At 29.8% G+C, this 24,395-nt stretch overlaps 1 protein-coding gene across 2 annotated transcripts; it reads right to left on the reverse strand.

Moving 5' to 3' along the window:
- Positions 1-1,810: 1,810 nt before the first annotated feature.
- Positions 1,811-23,848, reverse strand: LOC124354332. 2 transcript variants are annotated; one of them, XM_046804699.1, is made up of 2 exons: positions 23,719-23,826; positions 1,811-3,953 (listed from the first exon to the last, which is right to left on the reverse strand). In XM_046804699.1, the coding sequence occupies exon 2, from the start codon at positions 3,946-3,948 to the stop codon at positions 2,455-2,457; it is 1,494 nt and encodes a 497-aa protein (XP_046660655.1). In that variant the 5' UTR covers positions 3,949-3,953; positions 23,719-23,826; the 3' UTR covers positions 1,811-2,454. The 2 variants fall into 2 exon arrangements, with proteins under 2 accessions (XP_046660655.1, XP_046660654.1); XM_046804698.1 differs by lacking the exon at positions 1,811-3,953 and adding an exon at positions 9,237-11,230 and having other exon boundaries at positions 23,719-23,848.
- Positions 23,849-24,395: the final 547 nt, after the last annotated feature.

The following is a 24,395-nucleotide window of genomic DNA, read 5'->3' on the forward strand; positions in this document are numbered from 1 at the left end:
AACGATATAGGATGAGAGCGACATCACCTTGTCTTTTGACTTGAGTGAATAGTCACTAGAATCTGGTAAGTTACAGTGATACTATTAACACAAAGAAATAACTCATCATTAATGTAACGTTTGAGGTTTAAATATAAACATTTATAGTTAACATATAACTGCATAATTTCACTGTATTCACCTAGACATCACGAGACCTAAATTTAATATGATATTAAAATCAAAAATAAAATTACAATTACTAATAATGATAGGATATGAGCGACATCAACTTGTCTTCTGACATAAGTAGACGTAGCTGTTCATATTACCTCAAAACCGTGGGACCTAAATTTCCTATGCTTGAATTCCAATTAATCAAAACTTCTAAATGGTAATATGAATAAATTTATAAGCGGCATCACCTTGTCTTCTGACATGAGTAGATGTAGTTGCTATATTCACCTCCATATCATAAAACCCAATTTTCCTATGATTTTTAAAATCGACAAAATAAAAGTTGCAAATGCTAATAATTATAGGATATGTGCAACATCACCTTGTCTTTTGACATGAGTAGATGTAGATGCTGTCTTCATCTAAAAAAAGAGGGACCTAAATTTCATATGATTTTAAAATAAAAAATACAATTAGAATTACTAATAATTATAGGATATGAGGGACATCACCTTGTCGTTTGACATGAGTGAATAGTCACTGAAATCTTGTATGTTACAGTGATACTAACTGATACAATATTTTATGTTACAGTGATACATTTTTTTCAGAATATAATTCTATGCAATTCTTTTTTTAAATTTTCTTTGTTTATAGGCAGTTGACTTAATGTAGTTTATGTAGTTGAAACACTACAATGTGTTTTCGACCCTAACCTTTTTTGTTTTACCCCGATTATTTCTTAAACTATTGGAGTTAAAGTTTTTGGACAAGTTTTATTCGATTTGTCCGTGTATGTTATATATTTATAAACTTATCTTATTAATAAATGCAATTATCACCATACAAATTTTATTAAATTTTACTGAGGGAGCTGAAATCTTTGGCCCTGCATAAGTCGCCAATAAAGCATTTTCGAACCATGTTTATATAAACTTATTTTTATTAGGTGAATAAGCTTCTGCAGTATTGCCGATTCCTCCAGAAACAACCTGTTTCTAACATAATCATTTCTATGGTTATCAAAGAGGTTCAAATGTATCTATGGTTAAATAAAAACAATAAAAGACTAAGGTACCATTGGCGCCGCCAGAAACCTAAGAAAACTCATGGATCTTAAAAACGTTCAATATAAATAAGTGGTCAATCCAGTGGATATAATGAAATGAAAAATGCCTTTATTAGAGGCGAAGTTAGGACTTTAAAGTCCTCCCTACCACTTAACCTCAAAATTACGTTTATAAATTAAGAAAAACATAATGAGATTGCTACAAAACATAGAGAATCTTGAGGATTAATTTAATACTAAATATACATTTTAAAATGTTAGTCAGCCCTATATACGTTGAGCAAGCGGTTTTTTAGCTCGGTTATTCGTAGGTTCTTAATTTACTACAATTACCTTTTTTTCTCCTTAAAGAAGATTGTTTTCATTTTTTTTATGCAATACAAAAATACGTTTGTTATAATAAAAATACTGATTAATCAGCATCTTGTTTAAATTACTATTTAGGATTTTTTGATGTGACCATATACACACAAATATGAATATATTCATAAAGAAGGCCGTTTTAGTACAGTCTGAAATTAAGCATTTTACCTCCAAAAATCGGAAGTTTTTTATAAGTTATCAGGAATCTGAGGATAATCGATGTTGAATTTAAGAAATTTTATTAATATAACAATGATTTCAATACATTAAAATAACATTATTCATTAACAAACAGTCTTATTATATTCGAAAAACATTCCGATTCCTGTAAGTTCCATTAATGAATAGTTTGATTGAGTTTATAAACCTCAGTATCATAAATACATTAATACAATTACGAATTGAACATAAATCTTAATTAAAATGTCAATAAAATGTTACATGCAGACGCTTAAAAAAGTATTTATATATGCTAAAATACATACAAGAAATTCAAATTACATTAAACTTAATTTACAAGTTGCTTGTTTCCATTAAGTTACATGTAACACAAGTTATGGAAATAGCATTGTACGTATACGAGATTACAGTACTTTATATACATCAACACGACATATCAATAATTTAAAATGATTTAAAATAACTTGTAACAGTTGACATCGTCACAATAAAAAGTTAATATATAAAATACAATACATTTTACGTAACATGAAAGAGAAATGTTTACTAAATGTCTAAACATTTGATATCTTCAAAAATGGTTAGTAAAGTGTTGCTAAAAGCACTAACTATAAATTTTTGTATTGTTTTTATAATATTGGTTTGTTTTATAACAAATCAGTCTTATTAGATTTAGCTTTTTGTTCCTACCAGAAGTTCAACATGAGAAGTAAAGTTTTTTCATTCGAAAGTTGCCTGACGAGTAGCTTAGTGCCTGCAGTATTTGCTACCACTTGGGTGCATCCTCTAGGTAAACTAATTCCGGTCCTGATAATCGCAGTTTCACCAATCTCCCATATCCCGTTCTGTCGTGCTGTCGTGATATCCACGAAGTTTCCGTGAATCACAGAAAACATTTGCACATTTCCTTTAGTTTCGACTACAGTACGGTTCGTTGTAATAAACGCTCGTAGTGTTTTCTCATGTAGACAAACTATACTTCTTTCAGTTACGCCAAGGCAGTTTGCATGCTCCAATCTAAACCAAAACGTGTTCACTCTCTCTGACGACAGATAGTTGTATAGATCTATCTTTTCGTGGTCACACACAGCGATGTAGGGTTTTTGAATTGTTGAGGCGTACCCGACTCTAATCCATCGGCTATGATGATAAGGGAGAAATCTGAGTCTTTTTGTGCTGTACACGAAAAAATGGTAAAACCCTGCCGTAAACCGAATACCACATACGCCTAGCCTTTTTTCATTTGCAGGGCTGTCGTCTAGCTGCGCAAAGACCACCAACACGTCACCATCGGTTCTGGACGCCTTCAGGTCAATTATGTTGTATTCCACGTTAACAGGGCAATCTTCTTCACGCACTTTAACCCCACCTTCAAGATCCCACACATGTAGTTTGGTCTCTTTGTATTTAGTAATCCCTAAAAATAAACTATCCACTACGAAGTACTCACTATATCGCCAAGTGTATTGATCATATATGAACATCTGTTTTATAACATCACATGTCATTCGCGGCAATTTTATTTCTTCGTCGAAGTAAAACATATGTTGGAGGGTTAGAGAATTACTAATTGGATCCATAAAAAAGACTTGAACACCGTTGTAGTGAACGAGAACCATGCCTGGATTGTCAGTCTCAATCCTTCTAAAGCCTGAGAATACATGTGTAGGGACGTGATGTAGCAGTTTACTGAGGTTCACTATCGGGTCACTCTCTAAACTCCAGAGCTCTATACTAACTTCTGTCAATACCACCATTATATCGTTTGTGAAAAAGTCTACGTGAAACTTGGTTTTAAATGGATTATTGTCTTCATCCTCGCCGTCATCGGTATAGACAGGAGGATACATGCTGTTGGATTGATCTACGAGCCGTCGTTGGTGAAACCTCCCTCTTCTCCAGTTCCTTCTGATGTGGACTTCTCGCATGTACGCTTGTCTCCATTTGCAAATAGGACTTAAATCAACATCCGCGTTCAAAGGTATTACGAAGTTAGGCTCCAATTTTTGAGGAGTGAGCCTAATATGTTCTTCTGCATTTTGGTGGCAATGAGTTCTCCAAACGGAATCCTGGTTTAGAGCTTCCCTCCACTTTCTATTCACAGCGGAGCATGCCAGGAGATCTCTTACTGTTAAATATCTCCCTATCGCTTCTAGCATCTCTTCTGGCAAGATCTCCATTTCTTCTGAAACACAGAATATCGCCAAAAGCATTGTACAATATTATTTAATATTGTTTACACGATTCAAGCATTATTGTATACAGGGTGTTTACAAAAGGGTGTCATAAACTTTTCTGGCTGCTATTGCTCTTGATTTCGAACAAAAAAATGTTCAAAAAATGTAGGTTGAGAAATGTTAATTCATTGTCACAGAAATGTGGAAATATATATTAGGATTGCTCGTCAGAAATTGGAGCCCAATTTCGAAATATCTCAAATCGTGGATGTCTTATTTGCAAATAGAGACTATCTTACATTTTTGTTCGAAATCAAGAGCAATAGCAGCTACTGAAGTTTGTAATACCCTTTTGTTAACACCCTGTATACATATTACAATAAGGAGTACGCTAAAAAACGTGTAGCGTAACAGGCTTCGCTGAGGTTGCATGCAAAGCTTATTAAGTTTATATCTCATTTCATTATATTAGCAGAGCTACATATGTTACAATGCAATATGTCAAATATAAACATTTACCTTAGAAAACTCTCATGGAGTGACATGCACCATCATAGAACTCGACTTTGTTTATGCAGTAATAAAGCTCCATGCAAAACTTGAAGTCTATTTGTCAGTTCGCTCTAAATATACTGGAGCGGCAGAGAGACAAAAAGAGGGACAGATGAAAATATTCCAGCTCCTCATATAATAAACTTTCCTAACAGTCAGCCAGTTACTTATTACATGGTATATTAGTTCAATGTAGATCGCTATGGTCTTACATCTTGATAATAAAAAAGTGCTTGCAGCCATAGATCTTTAGATTATGTTATGGAGTAAGAACCACTGCTTAGTGGTCATATTATAAAAATGATACATACAATGCTAATTTTAAAACATATTTACACAAAAGATCTATATAGGGTCGGACTTAATATTAGTACTGAACTTTGCGGATAGTTACTTTTCGATTACTAAAAGTATTTGCCAAAGAAATTGATTGTAATGAATTTTCAATGTATACAATAATGCATGAAATCATACAAATTAAATGGACAGAAAATTCTGAATACACAGCTGCGTTATTGGTTTAGCAATTAACAATAGTTGAGGTAACTATTCTACTTTGGAACACACAATTCTCTTGTCCAACACCACAGAAACCAACTTAGTCGCTATATTTGGCTTAAGATTCAAGTAGATTCAAATTATGACCTTAATATAATATTGCCAAAGTCAAAAAATGTACATCTAAAAATATAATTTTAATTATTTATACCCAAGCAATCGCCTCTGCAAGCGAATTATAAATTGGTCTGATGTATACCAAAACATTTGTCAATTTTCCAAGAATACCATTTTTGCCCTGATATTTGAGCAATTTGTGATAAAAATAACCAATTTAAATTTCATACCATCAGCTACAACCGTAATCCTTCTTTTCTTAAACTAGCATTGACATAGATATCTTCAAATATTATTGAAAACAACGTTGATATTCAACATGTAATTCCTAATTTTTTACTTCTTTTGAAATCCCTTCAAATTTCTACGGTAAGTACAAATCAAATTCTGTCAATAAAAATCCACTACAAATTACAAAATATATTGAATTATAAAATTATATTGATATCATGAATACCAAAAATACCATAGATGCTATGAATGATAAACTAAATCAACACTCGTAATCATGCAATGCTCCTTAGTAGCCTACGCGTCTGTCATGTCGAAACGTTGCAAAAGTGTACAATTTGAACATCATAGTTGGTGACGTTTTATGGATCTCTTCAGACAGATTTAAACTCCAGATTGCAGGAGTCTATCTGCACCAGCTTTAGATTTTAGACGAAGCAAGAAGCGGAAGGTGAAATGGAGCCAAGTTTAATACTCGCAACCTAAATACTACTAAAATGTGCGTAAAAATAAATTTAGAGCAATTCAGTTACAACGTAAAATAACAACATGATTGTTTTACCAAGCAGTAAGGGAAATTTTATTGTTCTTATAAATTCTTTAGATTACAATAATGAATCACAAAACCAACTGAATGATACATCAACATATTAAAAATTAGATAAATAGACTATCTTTTCCTCAATATAATGAGAAAATACAAATGTATCTAATTGAAAACTGTCCTTAAGAGGGAGTGTTTCCATAAACCATTGAACTACTAATATATAGATATCCTAAAACTCCCATGTCTTGTATCTTGTATTATATTATAAAAACACAAACACAAGCCTACCAGACCGACCACCTTCTGGTAGACGTATAATATCCAGCTATGGATGTACAACGGGAAGGATGTCTCCTTACTGATTCGAAGACATCTTGCAGCTGTTTATAAGATTACTTCCTTCTTAAATCAAAATTCTAATGACGTTTTAAGTAATTCGTTCAAATATTTTAACCTTTGCCAGAGTCTAATATTCAGATGATGGTCTCACTATTGCCCATAATTACCTCGATTCATACCTAAACAATATTAAACCTTGCACTAATTTCATTCCTAACATTATGAATATTATTTTTATCGCAAATAATTTACTAAGAACTGGAATGACGGCTCGAATGGCCCCTTTTTATACTAATATTTTAATCGGGGTATTCGAGAAGAATTAATCATTTATTCAGGTACATAATTTAGCAGTATACCATAAAAAAGCTAACGATTCTTTCCAAAATCTGGTCAGATCCCGTTATATGCCCCCAACGTTCAAACTTATTTCAATGAACTTAGAACGTTATAAAACGATGTAGTTGAGTAACACAACTAACATTCCATCAATCAACAAGCATTTTCAGGTATTGCCATCGATATTGTTGTCACTGTTATTTTATGTTTCTCGAGAATCCCGATTACGGCGCGGCATCACATGATTATTTAAGTTTTTTGCACGGTACATAATTGCCTTTCCATTACAATTCAATTTATATTTCTGATCAGCTCCTCTAGAATTTGATATGTTACTGATCTTCCGTTGACATCAGCGCGGGGCAGAAGCTTTGTAATTAGCTGTTTTTTATAATTTTAAATTTATATGGCCTATCTCACCAGATTCTTAGATTCACTTTAAATTATTGAAACTAACATTTAAAAAATAAGATTAGTACAAATTACTGTAAAAATTTCAAATATTTAAATTTCACCGCCTTCTTTCTAATTCAATCGTTTTTTTATCGATCCCTAAAAGCCTAATATAAGAGAAAAATCGTAACTATTAATCTAGTGTTCAGAACTGTATAAATATACTTTCAAGAGCCCTATTTGAAAGGGAGTGCCCAAAATAATTAAATCTCTTTTATTAGTACACAAGTTTTAGCGACTAAAAACAATTCCAATGTTATTAAATCTAATTTTTTACTCGATGTTTTTCAGGCCTGTATAATATTTTTTACATTTTTTAATCTTCTTCCGAAACTAGAAATTTGTTTACTAAACACCCTGAAACGATCTTAAAAAGCTCACAGTTTACATAAGATTCTCTCTATGCCAAAATTAAACCATGAAGTACAATACATAATAATAACACAATGAGTCGTGTGTAATCCCTGTAATAAGCCAATATGTGGTTTTTTTTTATTTTAATTAATTCTAAACGTTTAAATGTTGTACAACAACAAAAGAATTCCCGTATAATGTAACATTGTTTGCACCACCAGTCAATAAATATTTCCCTGAAACTTTGGCTAAACACAACAGCAAGGCCAAAACATTTACAGATTTAATTTTGATATCAGTTTATTGACACATTCTGCATCTGTTTTATGCTTTATGAACCTTTTGGATTCTTATTTTCGTAATAAAAACTAAACTAAATCTTAAAATTATTATCAATTTCGGATAGCCTTATAGCGCGTTTTCCATGTTTAAAATTGTATGTATTAGAGTATTTTTCTGAATATAGGCTGAATTTGAGTCATTTTATTTATAAAAGACATCCACTATCCTACCCGGTGTGTATAATACATTATTTTTAATAAACCAAATTCAGTCTAACAGCAGTAAGTAAACTTCATGAGAATCCATATTTGCTAATATTTTATGATGTATGTAATAAGGTGGTGTAATCAGCTTTTGGTTCGAATAAGTTGTGTGCTATTTTTTTTATGTTTTATTATAGCCCCTTTAAGATATAATTTCTGAAAACAGGAAAAAAGTTAAAGATTTTTTTGCTATTCTATTAGAATTAAGTATCAAGTCAACAATTTTTTTGAGTTTGATGCAATTCAAACAATATAATTTTATTGGCTACTTTTTATTAACAGATGGGAAGTTGATATTTTCTATGACATTTGTGCAATGCCAAAACGATAAATTGAGAAACATTTTACAAAGTAGAAGTGTTATATCGGATTTACATTATCTTCTAAGCAAATAGTATAAAAAGTGATGAAACCCCGTAAGATTATTGTAAAAAAACAACTTTCTGTCATTTTGTAACATTTTCAGGATCATTCTCGTACTATTTTTCTTATACTAGTGAAGAATTATATTCTATACTTAAATATAGTCTTATTCTTGTATTTACTATTGCTAATTCTAATATACATTGACTTATATGCACTTTGTGTCTTTTCCAATTATTTTGAGATAAATGAAACCGTTCAAATGCTCTCAAGTTCTTAAATCACTACTTACGTTAACACTTAGAAATTCAATTTTTTATATTTCAAAATGTAACAAAAATCTTAACCATATTTTAGGGTAAGTTTTGAACTGGTGTTCGTATTGCCTTTACATACTATGTTTTAGATTCAAGTGTAAACAAAACTATATAGTATTTGTAATTATTTAAATAAATATTAATGTTATTTCGTTTTTAAAACCGGAGTTGCTACGAAATACATGACACATGTTATATAAGACTCGGAGTAATGTCGCACTTTGATCTTTAACTGCAGAATTGCTAATTACTTTTCAAATGGATGTTTTAGTTTTATAAACTATTCACTCAATATTTCACTTCAAAATCATACATTTTTTGTTTTATGACATGTGGTATTTACAACTTGTATGTAAAACGTAGTCATTTATTGAGTTAAAATCCCCTATACGATAGCCATAAATATAAAAAATATATTCCCTATAATTTTAAAGTGTAATAAACAATTATATTTTTACAATTTTCATCTTATATTAAGTGTTTTCTGGTTCCTAAAGTGCAAATAAAAACACCAAAACTACTCTTACGATTAGTAAACGATTTGGTTTTTTTATTTACTTAATAAATCAAAAGAATTATTACTTTAATCGGTTAGCAAGTGTGTATCGAAGAAGGAACTTAAAGTATTGCTAAACATTTGTAAACAATTAGCTTTTATTATTACAATAATATTCGTGCATATAAGGAACAATAATGTACGTAAAAAACTTAAGCATTAGACTCATATGCAGAATTGTTGCTGTTCATAATTAGTCCAATAATTAAATACTTGATTAAGAATATGACAATTTATATATAATAAATAAAATGCTACATATCAAACAGATATAATATTAAGTTTAAAATAACTAAAACACAGTAAATGCCACAAACACAGACAAGACATAAAAATATATACAAAATACGTATAAAACTTCACTTGATACAACAATTTACCAATATATTATTTAAATCGTACTAGTTTATATAAAATAACACGTAAATATTTATTATTAAAAAAACAATATACTACGCTTGCGACACACAAATTCAAGAGTAACAATATAAATGTATCAGTAACTTAAAACAACTTATTGTCATTGATATATTGTAGATGTAATTAGTCTTCATATTATATAACTTTGTCGTTGCGTGACTACCAAAAGTGTTTTACAGTGATCAATCTTTTGCTAAGGACTTTTTCTCTGACTAGTAGTCTGGTGCCTGCAGGATTCGTCATAACCTCAAAATGCCATCTGGGAAGTAAAGTTCCAGTCTTTCTAAATTTTGTTCCCACCTCCCACACTTCATTTCGGAGACGATCTCGTTGCCTTACTACTACGCGCACGAAGTTTTCGTGAATCACGCCAAATCTCGACACATACATATTGCCCATTGTGAGATCAGTTCGGTTCGAGGTGATGAAAGCTTGAACCGCATTTTCGGACTGGAAAATAATACTTTTATCGGTGACACCGGCGTACTGTAGGCTCGCCGTAAACGTGCGTATCTTTACAGATGTGAAATAGTTGTAAAGGTCCAGTTTATCCCCGTCGCTTACGGCGATGTAAGGTTTCTGAATCACAGATGAGTACCTATTTGTTATCCTTTGGATGTGAGAGAAAGGAAGGAAGGCCAGTTTTTTTGAGTCGTAGACAAAGAAATAAAACATTCCTGCTGTGTATTTTGTTCCGGCTATCTCTCTATTAGGATTGTTTTTGTAGTCTGGATCCAGTCTAGCGAAAACTACCAGTATTGCACCATCTTCTTTGGACAACTTCAGGTCAACCACGTTGCAGTCCACATTTATAGGGCAACCCACCTCCCGCAGTTTTGTCCCCTTTTCAAGATCCCACACGTGGACTTTTGATGTGCAGTATTTGTTGACCCCAAAAAACAACCTGTCCACAACTAAGCACTCAACAAACTGAAAGGGTTTATTACTGAACATATCCACTACAAATTTTTGTGTCATTTGTGGTAACCTAAAGTTCTCGTTGAAGTAAAACATGTGTTTGAAAAACAAAGTATTACTCGTTGGATCCATGTAGAAAACTTGTACGCCTGTGAAGAAAACAAGAATCATACCAGGAGGGTCGGTTTCGATCCTTTTGAAGCTCTTGAAAACGTATCCTGGAACATTATGGTACAGTCTGCAAACATTGACTACCGGGTCACTTAGTAAACTCCAGAGTTCTATGTAGTGTTCAGTCATTATCAACATTAAATCATTTGTAAAAAAATCTGCGTGAACTTCTTTTTTAAAGTAGGTATCTTTTTTCTTACTACTGTCGGTTTTAACGCAAGGGTACAAGTCACTCGCCTCGTCTATAACCGCCTGTGTCCAGTACCTTCCCATCCTCCAGTTGTTCCTTAGATAGTTTTCTCTCATGTACGCCATTCTCCAGTGGCAAACTGGACTTAAAGTGCTATTTTCCGTCCAAGGAATTTCGAAACCACGTGTCAATACTTTTGGAGTAACTCTAAGATATTCCTCCTTATTTTTATTACAATAGGGTTTCCAGAGAGAGTCTTGGTTAAAAGCTTCCCTCCACGCTGAGCACACTGCAGAACATGCGATGAGATCGTTGACTGTTAAATGATTCGCTATCTCCTCCACCATCTCCTCTGGAAGAGTCTCCATCGTGTTTCTGCAACAGACGTCACCACCAAGACCATTTTACTTAATATTGCTTACCATAATTGTATTTATTCATTTAAGTATATAGCGATATAATAGTTATGATACATAAAGAAACGAACATGAACCCAGAAAAGATTTAAAATCAAATAATGTCGCAATTTATAAAAAATATTTGGTTAAAAATTCAATATTTATCACGAAAAACTCGTGTTATGAGTTAATTTTAATATGTTCATAGGACAGCCATCATAATGATTAATGGTTTGGACATGAGTTAAGATCATTGAGTGTGTCCAAAAATACAGACAACAAACATCCGTAGGTTCAAGTTATTGATTTGCCTATATCTTTGTCTTCTTTTAAAACATTTACAACAAAAATGTTCACTATGAACCTAGAAACATAAAATAATCTGTAGCTCTATAGCTATCAAAAATTAATTACCACTTTTATTTTTATTTTATTAGATTTTATTTTATTTTTTATGATTACTTCTGTTTTTGGACCTATTTTTCTAGGACGCTTTCCTTATTAGGTACCTCCAGTTATATAAAATATTAAGATGTATAATGTAAGCTTGTCAAAATAGAACATTTAGAATTCTTTCCTTTGAAATGTGCCAAAAAGTCAAGGGAGAGTGTCATCTTCATTGGAATTTCACTGACAGGCTCCTACGTTCAATATACTTTATATATTTATTTATTTTTATTTTCTATAGCAACTTTAAAATCCTAGTCATAAAAATTCTCCAAATAAAATGTATAAAAACTACTATTTTATCAATATGAATAAATACATTGTTTAATTTTTTAATTTTAGTTTTTTGATCCAAAAATGTTGTATCATAGTAAAATGTTTTCCTATGACATTAATTATATTGCAGTGTTCATGTTCGTTCCTAAAAATTATATTGCATTAACTATCGCTAATACTTGAATGAATAACTGCATATTATGATTAGCAATGTTTTAGAATACAGTGGTCTCGTAGATGATTTCTATCGCAGAAACATGAAGACACAAGAGATAACAGTAGTGCTTTCAAGAACATTCTCACAGAACTTTGAAATTATATACGATTTCTTTGTAGACCCATCATTGACGTACAATAAAATAAAATAAGTAATTTAGTTAAATAATTTTGTTTTATTTAATTTAAATAAGTAATTTGACGTAAATTAAATAAGTACAATTAAATTTTACTGGACATTTTTCAATATAATAAACAACACTTAAGGCAAGGAAATGTTAATTTACAAACTTTTGTGTGAAGAGACTCATGTAAAACCTCGTTATTAAGAACTAAAAATATGATATTCCACAAAATTCATAAATAAATAAACTTAATCCTATACGTTCACAAAAACGTAAGAAATATTGATTTTTATATTGACGGTTTTAATTCTAAAATAGTAAAAAAAGTAATTTTACCTACTGGAAAATAATAAGGCGTTGAAATTTATAAAAAATAATGTTATATATTATATAAGCCACGTTATAATTATAATTCCAAATTGAAATGTGGTTATTTCAAATTCAGTTAGAGTTACAGAAATAAAGTACAGGCCTCTTTCTTAGTAATTTCAACATTTTATAAGATATTATGAAAATGTATTTCAGAAAATTGTATCTGTTTCTATGACATAATTTTGCTAGCGCCCTTCAAACATTGAAGTTTTTAGTGAAATTTTCAATACAGTATTACTTAAAAATATTTAAAATCGATAGTTAAAGTACACGAAATAGCTACTAGAAAGTAGTATGCATACGTTTAATATTATTCAGCGAACCTTTTATAATTTCAGTTCTACGGAACCAAACTCTCTATACAGGGTGATTCAAAAACTAAACGGCAATCTCTCGAGAGCTTATTCTATAGCTAAAAACAAGTAAAAAAAAGTTCATATAACCATATGCCCGGAAACGCTTCGTTAGCGAGTTACGCCTAGCGAAAGATTTCGCCCGGATTTCAGAACCCTTGGTGAAGTCAGGCCGTATAAAAGTGGTAAAGGTAGTTACAAAAGATACAAATACGATTGTTTTTTTATGTTTTTATATCTGACAAATTTATTAAAATTCGTCCCAGAGCTGTAAATGCAATACTTTCAGAGATATCTTACGTAAAACACAAGAATTGGTGCAAAGAAATAACACATGTTTGTGTTTAACGTAAGATTACTTCCATAAATGTTAAATAAATGGTCATTTTTATCTTAAACAGATTTGTAGAACATTTAATTCTGAAAAGATTCATGTGAATTACTTAGGAAAAAAATTAATATTAGGTATTGAAATTTAGCTTTATTTAAAAATAAAACAGACGCACAAAAAATGCCATATTCTTATCTGCATAAAATATTAACTAATGTTTAGGTTGTGAGTAACAGCTGTTCATTTATTCAACACTTTTTATCGTGATATTTTCTTTGCAAAGGTTGGCAATATCAGCTGATCAACAATTAAGTTCATGAAGTAATATTTGAATAACCTTTATGGAGGTTTTTGTATTGTGGCGTGTGAAGATTGTATTTTGTGAGATCCTGTGATTATTTTGGAAATATTTTATACAAGTGTATAAAATATTTTATTAAATATTTATTTTTAAAATATTTTATTAAATATTTTTATAAAAGTGTATGTAATTATCTTAGTAAATAATGGCAGATAATGTAAATGGTATGTACTCGTTTGAAGAGTATACGGACATGATACTGATTTACGGCAAAGTTTTAACAAGAAATGGTTAGCTGCAGTTCAGGAATATCGTGATACTTTTCCACATCGAAGAACACCTGATCGCAAAACATTTGAAGCTGTGGAGAGACGACTTAGAGAAACTGGTAGCTTTAAAACCGAAGCGAAAAGATACTGGTCGTCAAACGTAGCGCAAGGAAACTATAATAATGAACAAGCAATAATAAATGCTGTAGAATTATCACCAACCACAAGCACCAACGATTATCATGGCCGTTAAATATTTGCCAGTCAAGCGTATGGCGGACACTTCATGAAGCACAGTTGTACCCATTCCATATAACACGTGTTCAAGACTTATTACCGCAAGATCTTAATAAACGGAAGATGTTCTGCCGCTGGTTAAGAAGAAATTGTTTACGACATCAGTATTTTCTTCGGCGTATTCTCGTTACTGATGAATCCTGTTTTACTAGAAATGGAATTGTAAATTTTTCGTAATACCCATACTTGGGCGTACGACAACCCACATGAAACTGCGACGAGGCATTTTTAACATACATTTTCAGTCAATGTATGGCTTGGTGTTCTGGGGTGATAATTTGATTGGTCCATTTTTCCTCCCTAATCGACTTAATGGAGTAGCGTACTTAAATTTTTTAAGAACAAACCTGCCTACCCTCTTGGAAGATATTCCTGTTCAAAACAGAATAAATGCATGGTTTATGCACGACGGAGCACCTCCACATTTTTCTAATGATGTGAAAAACTATTTAAATGATACATACGGTAGACAATGGATTGGTCAAAATGGACCAGTAAAATGGCCACCACGTTCTCCTGACCTCACGCCAGCAGACTTTTTTCTTATGGGGTTGGATGAAGTCAATTATTTATTCAAAAACGGATTAACACCATAGAGGAGTTACGTAATCGCATTACAGAGAGGCGGCAGAAGAAACTATCAAGAATGCTCCAAACGTTATGAAACGCGCTAGAAAAGAGTGGATTCGTCGTGCGAAAACGTGCATTGCTAACAACGAAGGACACTTTGAGCAACTATTATAGGTGATTATTACAGTTTTTATAAAGGTAAATACATTTTATGTTAATGTTCAGTCTAGAATAAATGATCAGCTGTTACTCACAACCTAAACATTAGTTAATATTTTATGCAGATAAGAAATATGCATTTTTGTGCGTCTGTTTTATTTTTAAATAAAGCTAAATTTCAATACCTATTATTAATTTTTTTCCTAAGTAATTCACATGAATCTTTTCAGAATTAAATGTTCTACAAATCTGTTTAAGATAAAAATGACCTTTAATTTAACATTTATGGAAGTAATCTTACGTTAAAACACAAAAATGTGTTATTTCTTTGCACCAATTATTGTGTTTTACGTAAGATATCTTTGAAAGTATTGCATTTACAGCTCTGGGACGAATTTTAATAAATTTTTTCAGATATAAAAACATAAAAAAACAATCGTATTTGTATCTTTGTAACTACCTTTACCACTTTTATACGGCCTGACTTCACCAAGGGTTCTGAAATCCGGGCGAAATCTTTCGCTAGGCGTAACTCGCTAACGAAGCGTTTCCGGGCATATGGTTATATGAACTTTTTTACTTGTTTTTAGCTATAGAATAAGCTCCCGAGAGATTGCCGTTTTAGTTTTGAATCACCCTGTAGATCCCCTGAATGAATTTGAAATTAAGACTTACCATTCAAACATTTTAATATCATATGCGTGATTTACAATAAATCGTGATTTTATACAAATCAACTGAGTGTTAGTCTATTACTAGAGCTTTAAATATTCTAGATACAAAATGAAGGTTTGGGGAGTGTAACATTAGCGAGATACCTTTGTTTATTTGTCAAGAAGTACAAGTATGTTCACATTTTCTGCTTATATTTTTAATGCGTATTGAAAACATACTAAAACTTAGATAAACAGACAACTATGCATTACAGTATATTACAAAAAATCTTCTTGCTATGAATTTAAATGTATTAATTTTGACATGCTATGTCATAATCACCCTATATATATATATATATATATATATATATATATATATATATATATATATATATATATCTTGTGTGTGTATATATATATATATATATATATATATATATACAAGATGTAAATTAAGTCCTGATACGTCTGGATATATTCCAAACGGATTAAGATATCGATGTACAACCTTCACCACACTTATTAAAATACTTTTTTCGATTTTTTGAATGACAAAAAAATCTTTCCCCTTAAAGGGAGGGTACGGGGAGGTATAACTTTAAATTTTTAAATTGCAACACCTATTTTGTGACATTTCACTTTAAAGGTCGCCTCCTTTAAAAAAGTGGGGAATTTTTTGATCATTCATAAAATCCAAAAAAGTATTTTAGTAAGTATGGTGAAGGTTTCACATAAATATCTCAATCCGTTTGGAATATATCCAGACGTATCATACCTTAATTTACACCCTGAGATGTAAGGGGTTATTTCCCACAAATATTGCTAGGAAGGTTGTAAATATTTGTTATTCGTGTCATTGTGTTTCTGTTAAATAGACCTTTATAAATGACAAGTCACAAGATAGTGGTTGCATTTTGAAAAATTAAAGTTACCCCCGTACCACCCCTTTTAAAGGGAGGGGGGATTTTTTTATCATCCATAACTAGGAACATAACTAGGTGTATCAAGACTTAATTTACACCCTGTGTATATGCCTAACTTTACTAATCATTCTTTGTATTAATTTTGTTCTTCATAGGACTTAAACAAAAGTATCTTAAAATTTCAAGAGAACGTCTAGAAATAATGCACATAAAACATCACAAACGTACAAATTCTTTGAAACTTGTTTTATTCCAGTAATTTTGTACGCGCTGAACTCGTGTTTATTTTTTTTAATGAACAAGAATCAAAACTTTAATGCTGAAATACGATTAAATTTTCCAAATTATGTCAGTGGGACATTTTTTATTTAAGGCAAATGTTTTACAAAAACAAACACTGTTAACCAGAATGATAATATAAAATAATTGAACTATCAAGCGTAAGAAATAGATAAAATGCAATTTAAACTTTCATACTAGCAATAAAACCTTTATAACTTTAGGTTTTTTTTCTTCTTTATAAATTATAACTTTATAATTTAATATAACTTATAAATAACTTTAATATAACTTATAATATATATAACTTAAATAATAACTTTAATATAACTTTATAACTTATAACTTTATAACTTATAACTTTATAAATTTTTCTTCTTGTGTTACTACGTTTTTAATAGGTAAGTTTTGAAAAATTCGTACATTATAAAAAATGTTAAATCTTGTTAAAATGTTAAATTTTCTAAATAACAATGTTTTATCAATCTTTATTATACTTAGTTATAATTCAGTTAAATGAATATGCCAAATGTATTTTGATATTTCAATACGGTGTTTTTAATTAACCTACTCATTTATATTGTAAAGGTGAAATCCTCGTGCCAAACATTACGTACATGATGTGTGTATGTACACAGTGGCATGTATTTATGAAGATTATTTGTTATAAATTTGTTTATGGCTGAATAAGGGTTGCAGCCCTGTTCTTCACTGAATTTCACTATTGGATGGTGTTAATTTTCATCTTAGAGACTTTTCACCGATACTCACTAATGTTAAATCATAGAAAAAGAAACGCAATATGTTTTAAGACTTAGTTTTTATCCATCTGAGGAAAACCGTGTACCAGCCTCGTTGGTTCTGTAGCTCCCTTTTACAACAAGAATAACAAAGGTCGGTGCCAAATCTCTTATCCAGCAAAGGAATCCATAATTAGTTAAGCTTCAAAGACTCTAAAGTTATGGGAAATTAATTAATTTTAAACACAGCTTATTCTATTTTGGGGAGAATGGCAAACCTGAGAGTTTCATTAATTGACTAAAACCATATATATATATATATATATATATATATATATATATATATATATATATATATTATATATCATAGAACTTTAAAATTAAATGTTAAAAAACTTCCAGCTTTTTATTAATAAAAGTACATTTTATTCACTTACATTACATTGAACTTGCTATAGATAATTTCTCTTTGATTTGAGTAACTGTAAAGGTTATTCATAAATAGTTATTCGTAGAGTTACGTTTAAATAATTGAATTTTAATATAAGTGTAATATAACTTTGTAAACCGAGTGAAATCATATACAAAACTATCTATGTACCAAGTTTAGCCTGGAACCGCTATGTGGAAATCTTACCAAAGATTGAAAAAAAACACGTAACAAGAATAATTATTGTAAATGACCAGTGAATTCTAAAACATTTTTTTGTTTTGTGCTATAATATATAATAATTTATATATAACCATTCCTATATAAAACTTTGAACGACAGGCATCTTGAAATCTTAAGACATAAAGCTTTTTATTAACACTTCTTGGAATAAATTAATCTAATTTTGACAATTACAATCCAAAATGTTTAACAAAATACCATCCAGGTCTTTATAACAATAACACTATTCTTAGAGTATCAGATAGTATGTTCGACAGCTCTGCTTCAAATATGAACATTTTCAAACACATTCAAAAAATAAGTTCATCTGTTTTGAAAAAATGTTGGTACATCAAAAAACTACTTGAATACAATAAGAACAAAAACTAGAAAACAACCAGCCGCATCACATCCTTGCAACAAACCTGGATATATAGTATATAACATGTGCTCCACTTCAAAAACGTTTAAAATTAGCTCTACGCAGAAATATTCGATAAAATATCCTGTGAATACAAAAATAATATTCACAAAATTCAATAAAATTTATGCTCTTAAGAATACATTTGCTCAACAATAAATTCTCTAAGAACAAGTATGACTAGGCACATGCATATGAACTTAGATAGAGCAACCTATAGTGGCACATGGAGTGATACATCATTACAATTTTGAAGAAACATATTCAGATAAACACCAAGAAGAAATAGCTTAAAGATCATGGAACAAGCCCACGAGCCCGTCACGAACCAACATTCCCAAGTGGATTGAATTTAAAATAACTTATTAATAAAAGTAAATTTAAAAAACAAATCGTATGGTAACATTTGAAAACCAATTTATTTAATTAATTCTTTGCCTTCATTTTATGTGCTGATGTTTATTACATTTTTATAGCCCTATTTAATATATTTTGTAAAATTTCCTGAAGACGGGTTAACTGAAATATAGAGCTTGTTTATTTTAGTGTTATTCTGGTTTTGGATTTTGGGATTCACTATCGGAGAAAGTCCAAACAGTCTTTCGGAAATTCCATCATGAGAGCGTTAGCAATAGGCAGACTTCTATTAAATATGCGTCATAGTTCTTGTAAGTTTGATCTAAATAGAATAATTATTACTGGAATCAAAAAAACTTTCGAGAGATCTGAACAGTCACTCATTTTACTTTACAATTAATTTTAATTTATTAGAAACTATATTTCTAAATTTTGTTATATTGAATTATTGTTTTATATACGAGTATATAAAACTTCTCCATAACATAATTAAATATAACATAATGTGAGTAAGCCATAAAATGTTTCGCGTAACAGGCTTCGCTGAAGTGTCATTAGAAATTTAAAATTTGTTGTTCATTTAATTCTCATTTCATTATCTGCCAGAAAAAATGCAAAAAGGCAATCATACAAGAAAGAAATTTTTACATGCACCTGGCATGTAAAAAGAAATTGTATCAAGCTACAAATTGTATTGTACAATTGTATGTCAATTGTATTGTACTTTTCCCGCACGCGCCCTGTGAGTCGCATTGGAATCTGTGAAACTTATGAACTGAAATGTTGACTTAAATAAAGAGTTTTGAACTTGAACTTGAAGCTACTGAATGGTTGTCTGCAATGACGCTCAGCCAAACGTCATGGTTGAACATGCACCATCACACAAGTCGGTCTTAACAACTCCGTTTCATTAAAAAATCAATAATAACAGTAACCCAAATATTGGGATAGTTTTGGTAATATGCATTATGAGAAATGTCATATGCATGTACAAAACCGGTTTACAAATTTACTTATTCTACTATTTTCTTGTTGACATCACTGTTATTTATAAAACCAATATAATGGTTCTCGTTAACGTTAAGGAAAATCCGATGTATTTGCCATGCACTGTCATAGAACTCAGAGCAGTCTTGATCTTAGTTCGTTTTCCAAATATCATGAGGACAATGAGACAAACAAATAGACAGACAGAAATAACATTTTTCAAGCCGCTCAAGCGATAAACTTCGATAACAATTAGCCAATGATATAACTTCTAAGGAGATAAATATAAAAATATTGCAATATCGTGAGGGTTGATTATTTGAATCATAATAGTTGAACTATCTCACAAATATACAACCATAACATAGAGTAATTATTTCCATTGTGCTGAGTAACAAAACATATATATTTAGTAAATAATGTATTCGTCATGTTAAAAACTGTGGCCTCTCGAATTTTTCTATCTTAGTAAATATTTTAATAGAGTAACTATTAGTATTTGGTCAGGATTAAAGAGATATATAACATTCAAAACAATTACTATAACATTTATCAAATATACACTAACAATAGAAAGAGATGCTACTTGGAAAGATTTTTGCTTTTGCATGTACTGCTACAACCTGGATTCTTTTAAGTACGAGTTTATATAATAAATTTCCTTAATCTTTTGTATTATTAGAATAAAATCCTTATGCAGTATAAAGATTCTCGTGTCACGTTTTCTTTAATCACCAAAACCACCAAGCCGCTTTACCTGAAATTTAGTATATATGTATCTTTTGGTCCAATTTAAAAGATAGGAAAGGTCTTATTTCGTTTAATATACTTCAAATTTGTATTCCAAATTTAAGGTCTTTTTGTAGATAAAGGGTTAAATTTACTCCTTTATGCCATATTTACCCCTTATTTATTACTAGTGCCTCGTAAATGTAATAAAGTGTTCTGTGTAAACATAGTTTCATGACAATACAAACATACTTTTAATAAGTTTAACCACAATTTTCAATTTGTTGACATTTATAGTCTTGAAATCATAGAAGAAGCTTGATAGTAAAATGAATTCTTATTTCTACAACCGTTATTAGCATATAGTAAGAAAATATCCCGATCAGAAACTTCAAAATAAACATTTAACTGTAGATTTTGGCAAGTGTTAAATATATGCATTGCTTGGTCAGTACTGTTGATACAAAAGACATAGTTAGTATCTAACTTTTAATATATACTTAAAGTTTTTTTATAAAACCCAACTTAGTTGTCTTTAAGTAGTACTACACTTCTCTGCATATATATTCTTTATACATTTAAATGTCCCTAAGTATCACTTTTTTGACAGATTTTCTTTATCGTAGCAACAAATGCTCATACACGTGCAAAGCCTACAAAATTACGGGAGAGGCCTCGGGTAAATACTTATACAAGTTTCCATACCACATTGATAGAATTTAATTATATATATATATATATATATATATATATATATATATATATATATATATACACACACACACAGCTAAAACATTTTTAAAAGAAAACTACAATAATTTACTGGATAATATTTCATTGTAATTGCAACTTTATCAAGACACTTTATAAACATACACTGAATAAAATAAATAAACAAAAGAAGAAACGCCTGATAATAAACTTTCCAAACGTAAATAACAATTAATTGTGTCTCTGAAAGAGGTTGTGATTAGTTGTGAATTAAAAAAATAATAACATAAAATAATAAAATATAATTTAGAATTTAGGTAAATCTGTAGATCAGAATCTAATCTAACTGTTTACATTTAAGTGTGTGTGTGTGTGTGTGTGTGTGTGTGTGTGTGTGTGTGTGTGTGTGTGTGTGTGTGTGTGTGTGTGTGTGTGTGTGTGTGTGTGTTGTGTGTGTGTGTGTGTGTGTGTGTGTGTGTGTGTGTGTGTGTGTGTGTGTGTGTGTGTGTGTAAACAATACAAAATTTTGATAGTACTTACTTATTATTTATTGTACTTGAATGTTTTTCAACACGTAATAATGCATTATTTTTGTATAACAACTGACATTCAAAACGTAGCCAGGTCAGCTAGATTAAATTTAAATTTGATAATAACACTTCCGCTCCTTAAAATATTTTTATTTTATACTTTTTTAATATTTCATTTAGTAAAACACTGCAATATTTTCATAATCAACTTACTTAGAGGTATTTGATTCATTGTTTAACAAATAATATATTTTAATGCAAATATGTTACACAATATTGGCCAGTGAACAAAACTGATGGATTTCCAAAAAACTTCTTTTATTTAAAATATTATCAGAACTTCAATATTTAAAAACAGAAAATGTTTTCACTGCTTTATTTAATATTTAAAGATTTACTCTGAACAAGGTACTTGTAATTAGAATTTCTTTAAACCACAGAATTATATAAGGATTATATTAAACTATTCAATAAATAATTGGAAAATATTAATTTTTTAGCCAAATTTAAAATTAATAAAGAAAAAACTAAAATTATATAAAATCCTTTTGTCTAGGATTAAAAACTTGTATTTTTTAACTTTTAAATCCTTTAAATTTATACGATAGTTTCATATGAATAGATTTATAGTTATTTTAATGGTGTGTACCAGATCCAAAAACTCTGACTGATAGTCTAATTATTAATTTTAAATAGCAAACTTTAATATATAGTTACAACTTAATGAAAGGAAAATTTTGTTGTAAATAAATTTAGATTTAAATTTTAAATACAAACAAATATCAAGATATACTTAAATTACGAAATTTATACATTTAACCCAAACATAATATTTTCAATTAAATAATAATTTCCAATGGTGCTTTAGATGATCAAATATAAGGCAACTTTATAATTTACATTATAAATACAACTTTATCTTACCTACTTGTTAGATCAAACATTTTAAAAAGCCCTTATATATAAATTTAAATATATTCATAATAAAGTTAACTATCAAATACTTAGTTATTATTTTTAAAAAAGTTTGATAAGTTTCCGTATTATTTAACTCAAATATACCAACTAAACAAATTTAATACTCCATGATGTATTATCGGTACCAAATCAATAGCTTTATATAAAAATTAAACTGCTTGAATTTTTATAACACAATTTAATATCGTTAAAACTATTACATGTACATTTACAGGCTATAACTTAGTAGAAATGTTTACAGTACTAAGACAATGTATAAGTTATCGTAGTAAATTAAGGATGTCTGAGATATCAGCTATACGCTTAATACGATTTTATATCAAACTTCTATAACAGTTTGATTTATAGGTTTCCTTACAATATTAACCTGTACATGATATATCTTAATATTTTTGTTTGTACGATAAAAACATTGTAATATCTGAGAAGTAAGTTAAAAATATTTTTCAATATTTGAAAATATACTCTGGATTTTAATTATACTCTGGATTTTAATTTATCAATTAAATTGTTTAATATTCAAAGGTTTTCATTTATACGTTAACTGGTTAATTTCTATCACTTAATACCATTGTTATCTAGTAACATATATATTTAACTCAATTTATATTGAATTTTATCAGTCTCGGGTATGTTAGTTAATCATCTTGTAACATTCAATATTACATAAAGTTTAGTCAGTTAGATTCAAAACAATATATAAAATAGAATCAAATTTTTAATTTGTTTTAAAATAAAAAAATTAATATTAAAAATATATATTATAAGGATATGAAACATTCTTACATTTCGTGCTCTGTTTGATCCTGATAGAAGTGGCTCGTGACCCTCGCAGGCTGGTTTCTGAGGTCAACTGGTCTTGAAAATGTTGCCATCAGGAAAAGTAGATGTACTTTACAGATAACAGATTTTCTTGTCTGAGCAGGACACTCAATAGAAGGACACTCTTTATCTTTTGTATATTATTCTGTCATCCTTATCTGGATAAAGATGTTTGACATTGCTTATATATGTTTTACTGTGAGTACACACACACTCCTGTGTTTCTGGAACAGTTCCACTTCCCTCAGATTAGAATTATTCAAAATATTGCAGATTATCTACTATATTTTCCTCTTGAATAAAGATGGTATTGTTTCCATACTGTACAAACTGCAGTTACCTAAGTATTCTATATTTAACAACAAATTCGACTAAATTTGATTACTATGCCTCTTTATATTATATACATTCACATCTTATTATAATTTATAGAATCGTATATCACATCTTATTATAATTTATAAAATCGTACATCATATCTTATTATAATTTATAAAATCGAATATTATAACATGAAAATATATCAATATTAGATTATATACATATATGAAGGAAACACTAATTGCTAACCTGTTCTTCTAATATCACAACGCTTTGTAACGTTCAGTTGGTTGGGTGTTGTTGGCAGTCCTCGATTATTT

This window comes from Homalodisca vitripennis, chromosome 2, assembly GCF_021130785.1.
Source record: "Homalodisca vitripennis isolate AUS2020 chromosome 2, UT_GWSS_2.1, whole genome shotgun sequence".
Classification (NCBI taxonomy): domain Eukaryota; kingdom Metazoa; phylum Arthropoda; class Insecta; order Hemiptera; family Cicadellidae; genus Homalodisca; species Homalodisca vitripennis.

Excerpts from the sequence above, each read along its gene's own strand:
- LOC124354332 (XM_046804698.1), bottom strand. The coding sequence starts at position 23,807 with ATGGCAACATTTTCAAGACCAGTTGACCTCAGAAACCAGCCTGCGAGG. Across the intron at positions 11,231-23,718 it reads GATCAAACAGAGCACGAAAT|AAACACGATGGAGACTCTTC; the intron begins GTAAGAATGTTT and ends CGTCTGTTGCAG.